At 40.3% G+C, this 9,937-nt stretch overlaps 1 protein-coding gene across 4 annotated transcripts in view; it reads right to left on the bottom strand.

Annotated features, from left to right (window-relative positions):
- The window catches only part of IQGAP2 (IQ motif containing GTPase activating protein 2), a 122,969-nt gene that overhangs the window by 23,206 nt on the left and 89,826 nt on the right, over positions 1 to 9,937 (bottom strand). For all 4 annotated transcript variants that reach the window (XM_014965001.1, XM_014965002.1, XM_014965003.1 and 1 more), the window contains 4 exons: positions 7,992 to 8,082; positions 3,326 to 3,487; positions 1,869 to 2,011; positions 686 to 856 (listed from right to left, as the gene is read on the bottom strand). In XM_014965001.1, the coding sequence (XP_014820487.1) occupies positions 686 to 856; positions 1,869 to 2,011; positions 3,326 to 3,487; positions 7,992 to 8,082 (567 nt within the window). The remainder of the gene's footprint in view (positions 1 to 685; positions 857 to 1,868; positions 2,012 to 3,325; positions 3,488 to 7,991; positions 8,083 to 9,937) is intronic.

Below are 9,937 nucleotides of genomic sequence, written 5' to 3'. Positions count from 1 at the left end.
GGGGGGGGGGCGAAGAGGGGTGTTGATTGATTATTTTTCAAGACTGGACTAAATTGCTAACAGGAGGTGGTTATTTCACCATTTAAAACCAGTGTACATGCATTTGTCAGTGTTCACACTCTCAGCAGAAAGTTTCTTCTATACTCCTTTTGGAGTTCAGCAAACTGAAGACATCCAAGAAATACCGCCAGAGCCTCAGAACACCAAGGCAGCTGCCACTCCCTACCCAGCTATGACTTCATGGAGCAGAAGCAAACCACTTCCAAGTGGGGATAGTCTAGAAAGGAATGTATTTCTTAAGTTATGCTTTGCCAAGGAATTTTTTCTTCGATATTCAACAAATATCTTCTGATCTTGTCCTGTGCATCGTTAGATGCACCATGCAAAGCCTAAGCACCTCAGAATAAAGCCAGGGGTATGCATTTCTGAGCTTCCCCAATAAAGTAACTTAGACTGCAGTTGGATATGAACCATTCTTTTAAAACTGGATATTAGCTATTTAAAAGCACAATTACTCCAAATAGGACAAGAACATATTTGCAGATGTAGAAGCTGGAAATGCTGCTAGTGAAAACAGTGAGACAGACCTATTTGAGAATTTTATTAGTGGTAGTAATCAGTCACATTGTCTGTCACATGCAGAAAGTTGCCCAAGCCACGTTACCTACTTGTTCTAGAACAATACCTGTATTTTGATGGCAGATGGTTCCTGGTTTTGAAGGTATGCTTTTCTCTCCTGATAATTTTTTCTGACTAAGAATCCCCTTGCTCGGGCTTGCAGCTGAACAATCAGATTTTCATTAGCAAGCCACAGCTGCTCTCGATTGTAATCTGCTGTAACTTGCCCAACAATGTTCTGTTAAGAGATCATGGAAAAAAGGTAATTTAAAAGCAAAAAAACCTCAAACCAAAAACATCCTGGAATATGGTCTATTGCTGCATCATCTGCACAGTTTATGTTCATCCTATCCAAGCCTCTCTGATTTACCCCCAGATTTTAACCAGTATGAAAGAAGAGCTACTTTGTTAGTACTGAATGTTGTATGAATGTTGTATGTATCCTTTCAAACTTCAGTTGTTCAGTTGGATACACTATTTTGAGAGAATTCAATGCTTTAGGAGAGTTCTGCTTTCCTAATACTTGCAAGTTTTTTGTAAAAGTCAGACATATTGAAATACTAAATGAACCAGGGAGCTCTCTACAGAGAAGCAAACTCAGCTATTGCTGCAGTCAGAATTTCAGAGGGCCCCACACCGTGACTTGAGCTGTTTGTGCAGAAGAGCAAACCTGTAACTTAGATGGGCTGCATCAGAATAAAAAAAAAAACCCCAAACAAATTGTACATTATCTTGTGTAATCTAATTTGTTCTAAGTTATAATTCATGCTAATGCAAAACCTCTAGGTTAAGGGAGTTTAAGTATCACACTCATCCTATTGAACTTGGAGATATAAGAATGCTGTTAGATGGTTAGATTTAAACATAAAACAGTGCTTCCACCTGCCCCCAACTACGTCATGAAATTCTTGAAATTCATGAAAGGCCAATGTGAAGTCCAAAATATATAAAAGGATATGAAAGCAATCAAACTTTCCTCCATTGGTATCTGCTGATGGCCACTAAAAGGAATGCCGTAACTTCCAGTTAGGAAGCCACGGAATCTTTGCTAGACGTCAGACCGGAGGCTATGCTATCACTGACTGCTTAGACTTAAGTTGCTGCCATTGTCAGAAGCAGATACTGAACTGAAGTGGTATTCAGTCTAACCAAGCACAGCCTCTTCCCTTGATATTGTCGTATCTTGCTAACTCTTTCTCTAAAATGTTTATGCTACATTCGCAGCAAAAGCAAACGTTTCAGCCACCTACCTGGATTTCTTCACCAGTTAACCATGAACTTTTTGGTACAACTCCTTCAGGGGCAACACAGGTACCTTCCTCGGTGTCCACATTGTAATAGTAATCATACATGTTTTTCATTACAAGTTTAATCCATGGACTTTCATTAGAATCTAAAAGCAACACATGCCATTACAACACATTTGTGCCTTGTTACACTGATAAATTACAGCTCGCTTACCTGTTTCCCATCTCCACATTTTCTACAAAGCGATTTTACATGCAAAGTCCCTATATATGTTGGGCCAGTTGGTAGTAAGGATCTTTTAAAAATATCCTGTTAGATGGATCAGGACCATTGTTCTAGAATGAAAGAGCTATAAGGCTGGCATAGATCCACAGCTTCTCCAAACCCCAATGTGCCAATTTAGTCCTTACGCCTGAAGCCATGTGTGCTACGTCTTCCATTGTCACTCACATAAGTGGAACCGAGACTGTGTTTGTAAAAAAAATGTTGTTCTTGTCTTCTGGCCAAATGTTGGCCTTATTGACACTTAGCTCACACGGGACATTTCCTACATCCACATCATTGTCTTGTTTAGTGCTTTCGTAAACAAGGCTGTATCCGGACAGGCAGGAAAAGCCTCATTTCCTCATGGACAAAAGGCCCCAAGGTAAAGCTGATAAGGTCAGTTGTGCAAAATGCCCTCTCAAAACTCCTGTTGCAGGATGAAACATGCCCATCTACTGTAAGAGAGTGTACTACATTGATGGTAACTTTTTTTTTTGTATAATTGTAAACTAATCTTGGCTGCATTAGCTATGACCAACTTGCAGCTCTAACATGACAAAACATCCCATCCTTTTGCTCTGGGCAGATTCTAGCCCCAGCTTTTCCCGATACCTCTTGCTCTGACAACACACAAGGACCTTAAATTGGCCATGGACACTCTGGCAGAGCCTGGCTTGATCTTTGACAGTAACCCATAAGGCCGAAGTGTACAACCTAACCCTTCTCTGCATCTGCTAACAGGAAAAAAAAAAAAAAAAAAAAACAAAAAAAAAAAAAAAAAATGTACTGCCCTCAGGCTGGGCCTTCTCTGACACACTAAAAAGAAAAAAAAAAAAAAAAAAAAAAGTATAAATCACAGTAATACAGTTTTCTGAGAGGATGTACTAGTCTACCGACAATCACAGAGAAGCTGCCCTAAATTCACTCAGAGGCTAGACTGAGACTCTAGAAAGACCTAGCTAGACTGGAAAAAGCTAGACTCATTTCTCAGCAGGTACTATGATCTGGATGATGTGTGCAACAGTTCAGCACCATGTAAAAAACACTTGGTCAAGTAAAACGTTTCTCAAAAGTCTTTAAACCAGCAGCTGTCTTCCTCAGTTTACAGTAATTTTAGGTAAGCTTTCTGCATTAGTTTTCTAGTTGCCTTGGTGACACAGACACACAGAACTGTCCTATTCAGGAAGGTTTTTACCTTCTCTAGTTTTCAGATTCTTGGCTTCAGAGAGGTTCCTGAAGTAAGTTTCAGTGCACTCAGGAGTGACTCGTAATCCAAACTTGGACTGCAGTATCATCAGAATTGGCTGTGAATCACCCTTCTCCAAGCTCTTGTTAATCATTGATGTTCCAGCAGCCACTAGGATAAAATAACAACACAGAAAATTAAGTGGTTTATACTCTGTGTACCCACAACTCTGGCCTCCAGCGACTTTGATAATGGACTTCTAAGGCTGGCACACACAGACAGCATGACATACACAGCAATTCAGTGCTTCACCCATTTGCAGCCTCCTTCATGCTTGTAAGAACAAGTATTTCAGAGAACAGCAAGCTTGTTAGATAGAAAGTGTGTGCTCCTCCCAGGCTGGGATGCAGCCACAGCACAACCCAGAGCAGTCTGAGGGCATAACTGCTCCTCAATCGAAGAGACTCAACAGATGACGCCAGGGCAGAGGCTGAGGATGGCAGGTACCACCCCCACACAGCCTGCCCTAAAAAATGGGCGATCACCTGGTTATCATGTGGGAGCCTTCTAGAGATGCATGAAGTCATTAGGGTTCAAGCTGTAAACCTTAACATTCCCTTTTACTGTTCAAAATAGACATATAAGCTCGTTGCCCTGAGCAAGATCTTGTAACACTGACAGCATTCTAGTTTGGATCCTGAATTGACCCTTTCTTGTCCTCACCCACTGGGAGCTTACTTAAAGCTGATGCAGCAAATTCATGCTCTTGAATTTGCCAGAGATGAAACTTTTGCTTCCAGGGCACGTAAAAGTGCCCTGAGAGGAGATGCTGTGAAACACGTTCAAACTTTGAGGTTATACACTGTTGCTCATGCTCTGATTCAGGACTTCCTAAGCGCCCTTTGCTTTGTGCAGGTCCCACCATCACTGAAGAAGCTGATACCACCACACCTGACAGTATGTAGCAGCACACACCACTTCAGAGTGCCTTACATGCTAGAGGTATATGCTCTAAAGTGTGCACGCTTTAGAGGTATCTAAATTTTAGATGCCCTAAAGCAGCATATAACTCTAAAGCTAGAGGTATATGCTGCTTTAGGGACTGCTGCTCTGGATTTTAATGGTGTTCCTTCATATCTAAATTCAAAATCGATACACAGAGGAACAAGTGATTAGACATATGGCTAGAACATACACATTACATACTGCCTTAAGTCAGCCTAGGTACCTTTGCATCCCACAGCTGCTCTTCACACTGCAACACCAAACACTTTCCCTTACCTTGTGTATATCTAGGTAAACACAAAAAATGTCCCTCCTCACACTCAGTGTTCTGCCTACACAAAGCTGGCCCAAAAGGTGCTCAGTATTAGGAGTCTACACACAGGAGACACTGCGTGATTCTGAGCTAGCGAGAGAAACAGTTTTCCATTGCGTTTAGTTTGACCAAGGGGTAGTGGGCAGCTTTGCCTAGACAGCAACAGATCAACCTCCAAATACATTGGTGGCTAGCTGAGAAACAAAGTGAACACACACCACCACCGTCTGGATTTCAACCAGATAGCATCCTGCTGTTTTTCTCTGCTTTGAAAGAGATCCCTGCCAAGCACGCACGCGCTCCCCACGAAACTGGAGATGACTTTGTATCACAGCTGTGGTACCCATGATGCCCAGGCATCCAGCCTCAGAGTGGATGAAACGGGAAGGACTGGGAAGGCACAGATTACCAGCTTGGGGCTGCAGGCGCAGGTGGCTCTGGGGGCTCAGCCCTGCTCATACACAGACCCCTGTGCTTCCAACTCCAGCCACCAGTATTTGAATGCTTTTCTTCCTTCTTGTCATCTTGTAGTTATGAGTGCTGGAAGCTATTGTTATAAAGACAAAAGAACACGCAACCTAGCTAAAAGACATTTCTGTGGGTCTCCTGCTAGCTGGCTTTTTCTCATCTTTTAATTAATTATCAATTTTCTTTTGAAGAAAAGTGTAAGAAAAATGTTTAGTAGGAAAAAAAACAATTCAGCAGAAATTCTTTCTTCCTTTTGAAGCACTAGCAATTGCTACTGAGGCTACTGCTTTTAGGAAGCCCCATGTGAACCCTACAAAATTATAAGCTAAACAGAGCTTAGCCGTCTCCAACAGCAGGAGAACTGTTGGGATGCCAGCACCAGCTCAACACTGTGAAGAGCTCTTTTCCACACCAATCGTTCCTTCAAACAGTTATCATACACAAAGATGCAGCTGTCTGGTGTGATAAGGCTGAACTTTCAATGTGGCCAAAGATCAACTTCTTCCTATAACATGGACTCAGTCATGACAAATGCAGCTTTGACAGACGGACTCTTCTTGTGCACGACTAAAGTTGGTATTAATGTCTATTCCTGAAGGCTGTACAGCTGATATTTGGCCAATCTCATTTGGTCCTCCACACAGATAAGGAGTACAATGGTTGAAGTGATTCAAGAAGTGAAGCAAGGTGATGCAAACTACACAGCAAACACCACAGAGAATTAGGATGTGCACCAGCTTTTACCGAACACTTCTTCCTAAATGAAGATACAAGACACAGAGTCCTTTACTGACAGGGAAACTGTGTGTAAAAGTCTTTTAAATTTTTAATACCGTAGTATTTAACACGTATATAAGCCTAAAATTATAGTTTGGAAAGAATCAAGACTTTTTCAGTACAGCTGTCAGTACTTTCTCTTATTTTACTGCCATCACTGCAGCAATGTCAAAATGCACTTTGTTCTTACTGAAAAATAAATCTTTGACTGCCTTACAAAAGTTTTGGAGTAGGATGTTTGGATTTGTTTGCCTTTCAAAAATAGCGTCTCTGAGATAGATCAAAATGAAAGTTCATTTCCAAATTATGATCAACCTGACCTTTAGGTTTAGACTACTTGAAAACAACATACTAACTGCCTGAGACAGGATATGTTTGTTATAGGAAATACCAGGTTCTGTGCCATGGGGAAATTTTACATCTCAGTTTTTAGCTGCAAAACCTTAGAGCTCTTCTGAAGAATGTACTGTGCTGACACTGCTTCCTTTCAACCCAGAGGGCAGAGTACAGGAGATTAGGAGTTATTTCCACAGGTGACTTGTTCAAACAGTTCTACTGATCATACTTGATAGTGAAAAGCTGTGCCTCTACTACAAAAACAGTTTATATGAAAAGATTTTACTACAACAACTAGCTAGTGTATGGAGCAGTGGCCTATGGTTAGTGACATTATATGGTACTGGTATATGGATAACGCTGTGCTAATTTCTGCAGGCCATTTGTGAGATACATACTTAATGCTTTTACTCCAGTGGACAGAAACAAGGATGTTTTTCAAGTTGCTTTTTAACTTTAACTTACATCTGTTTATAAGCTATGCATTTCCTTCCCTTCTCAGTGCTCAGATGTTTCCTCATGCCTCTGGGTGGCATTGATGGGAAGCAGTTTTTGTCCACAAAAGAAGGTATCGGCATTCCAGAGTACCAGAGCTCAGTTGGGACAATGTGTGTGTGTCTGACCCCAGTCTCAGAAAATACAAACCAGGTGCTTTTCACTACAGATGCATGACTTAGAAAAGTATTTCAAGTGTCTTCAGCGTATCTGACTGGTTACATTAATCAATGAAATAAATTCTAAAGTAACAGTAACACTAAATGCAATATTTCTGTAGCAGGCATAGGAGATTTTGTAATAGCTAGCTGTGTTTGTTTTCTTCCACCCACGACTTCCTGAGCACTAGCCGTGGACATAGCCCGCCTGCAAGCCAACAGCCAGCTGCGCTGCACTAAGGCAGGCTGAAGGCAGCCCTGCAGGAATGCACCGACTTCAGCAGTTGTATTCACAAACTCCTAGGGTGCAGGAGACGGTGACACTGACTCACCCAAAGCCAAGTCAAGCAGAAGGTGAACCAGTACCCAAAGCCACGCTGACAGCCTCGGCTGGTCTGTGCTGGCCCCAGGCAGGAGCAGGCAGGGACACCACCGTGCTGCCCAGCTACGCTTGCTTCTGCTTTACTTGCCAAAGTTTATTATGTGTTACAGATATTTTTCTAAAATTATCGTATTCAATCCAAACTTCAACAGAAGGCATTGAGTGCATTTAGTACAGAGTGCTCTGACAGGATAAGCCTCAGCATTTTTCCTGCAGGTTTTCTCCTCTTCACATATTGGACGTGCATACATCTCTCCAAAAAGCCCGTGTGTTCTTTTCGCACTAATTTTGAAGTTAATATGTTCCTAACTTTTGTTTGCACTCAATAAAAGACATTATAATGAAATAGGAATAAGCAACACTATAAATGTAGAAGAATTTGCTCTTACAACATGCACCAAGATTCTATGCTTATATAAGCAAAATAAGCTCCTGAACAGTATATCCCTTCTCATTCACTTACCTTTCTGTTTCACCAGTTATGTCAAGACACACTGACACCAGAAGTCTTGGTAATGATGCTATCTTTATATAATCAAATCCGCTAAATTATCAGCCAAACCTTAAGGATTACCGCTTTAGATAAAACTAACATCACCCCTGGAGATTTAAGCCACCCTAACTTCAATATGACAAAGACCATGCGTGTATTTATTTCCTGAAGTGAAAAAACAAATTGCCAATTTCAGTTTTTCAAGACTAAGAAAAACAAGAGCAATGCAGACACAGGTTAATACTTACAGATTGTTGCTTCTTTTATATTGTTATTGGCATCACTGATTCCTTTTTGTATTTCATCTAGCCACAGAAGCGCTGATTCATCTTGGGATTCCTGAAAAAAGGATAGAGAAAAGCCTTGAAAAAACTGACTTATAACAAAAGTTGTCTGAACATACCAGAAGAGTTCCAATATACAACCTCCTCTCATAAAGGCCCTGGACGCTAAAAAGCATTTGACTGCTTAAAATCAGAAACAGAACACATCTATAGTCTATTCACTGACTTGAATAAATACGTGTTCAAGTGCAAAGTTCTGCAAGTTTTTATCTATAGAAGACACTGTCCTGCTAAAGATCAATAAAAATTTTGAGCGAACGTAGAAATGTTTTCATTTCCATGATACAGAGACAAAGTAATCTGAGTGTCAAATAAAATCACACAGTATCAGGCAGCTCTGTGACACTGCATAAAGAACACAAAGCAGAAGACTGAAGGAAGCTGGCCTTCTTTCAGAATACCTTATTTGGAAAGGATCCACCTGTACACCTGGGTACACATTACTCAGAGAATAACAACGAAAACTGACACAGAAAGACAGCTCAGGTTTAGTAATAATGACTTAGCTCAAATGTGGTGAACATTTCAGGAATTGAGCAGAGCAGGTCTCACTCTTCCTACAGGTTAACAGTGTGTGGAATTAAACACAAGTTAAAATAGAAGGTGAAGGAAAGGGTGCTCAGCATCCCCACTAACCCACCAAGCCTTGGCTGCCCAGGTACACATTGAGAAAACACCTCAGCTGAGAAAATAGGGTTTTGGAGCTAAAGTGACATTCAAAACCTAATCCAGTAGGTGGGGAAACAAAATTCATTGTAAAGAGGAAATAGGAGTGCCAGGTCTACAATGGACTAATGATGAGACAAACTAGAATGTAGTAATTTGATAAAGATCTAGAATTATATGCACACAAATATTACAAGGGAAATAAAAGCCTCAGAAACTCACTCAAGCTAAAAAAGTACGGACAAAGAACCAGTTTTGCAATGAATATCCCTGGTTTTGCACACAATTCTAGGCTAAAAACCCAATAAATCCGTCATCTGCAGAAATTACAAAGAGAAAACAGGGTAAAAACACCCTACAGACAAACTCTTGGGTTTGTATTGTATATGTAAACAGGGTAGCAAAATATCTAAATAAAATCAAGTAGGGTCAGGTAACCACATGACAGTGAATACACGCTACAAGTTTTTCTAACAGGAAAGTTAGAATTACCACTAGAGACAGCTTACACTGAATTCCCAAACTACAGCTGACGATTCTGAGAAAAGGATTGAGAAACTGAAAAGAATTCCGTATCTGGTGTCCAGCTTTTGCACACTAAATACAAGAACAGAGGCAAACACTGCTCTGGAGCCAAGTACAGCTTATGCTGAGCCTCGCTGCTAGCTTGGAATCTGGACCAAGACTCGGGGCTAGTTTTGTCTGCTGAAGCAAACCATTGTTATTTGGCATTGAAGGGAAGAAAATAAAAAAAAAAAAAAAAAAAAAAAAAAGAGAAAAGAAAAAAGAATTGTTTCTTTGAAAAAAAAATCCTTATTTACACCTGACACTAAATTCTGATTTTTTCAGGCAAAAGATGTCATCAAACCTAAAAGTAGGTGGCAAAATACCTACAGAAGCAAATCAAAGCTTGTGAATTAGCACTGGAAGTCTGCATTTTTGAATTGTAGGAATATCTGCAATGCTAGTGTGGCTTGATAAATGCCATTATTTAGATAATATATTTTTTTGTCTTAAGTTTTCATATTACACCCTACCATTGTTGTAAGTACAACAGTGATTTTTTTTTTTTATACTAGCTGTCTCTTGTCTATCTTAAATTATCTTTGTATTTCAGGTTTTTTTTAAATTTTCTTTAGGCTGAAGAGGGCATTGAAACAAATAAGTTTGTGTCAAAAGCTAAA

This window comes from Calidris pugnax, unplaced genomic scaffold (assembly GCF_001431845.1).
Source record: "Calidris pugnax isolate Ruff unplaced genomic scaffold, ASM143184v1 scaffold273, whole genome shotgun sequence".
Taxonomy (NCBI): domain Eukaryota; kingdom Metazoa; phylum Chordata; class Aves; order Charadriiformes; family Scolopacidae; genus Calidris; species Calidris pugnax.
The sequence above is the reverse complement of the archived record's forward strand: the minus strand, read 5'-3'. Positions and strand labels throughout refer to the sequence as shown.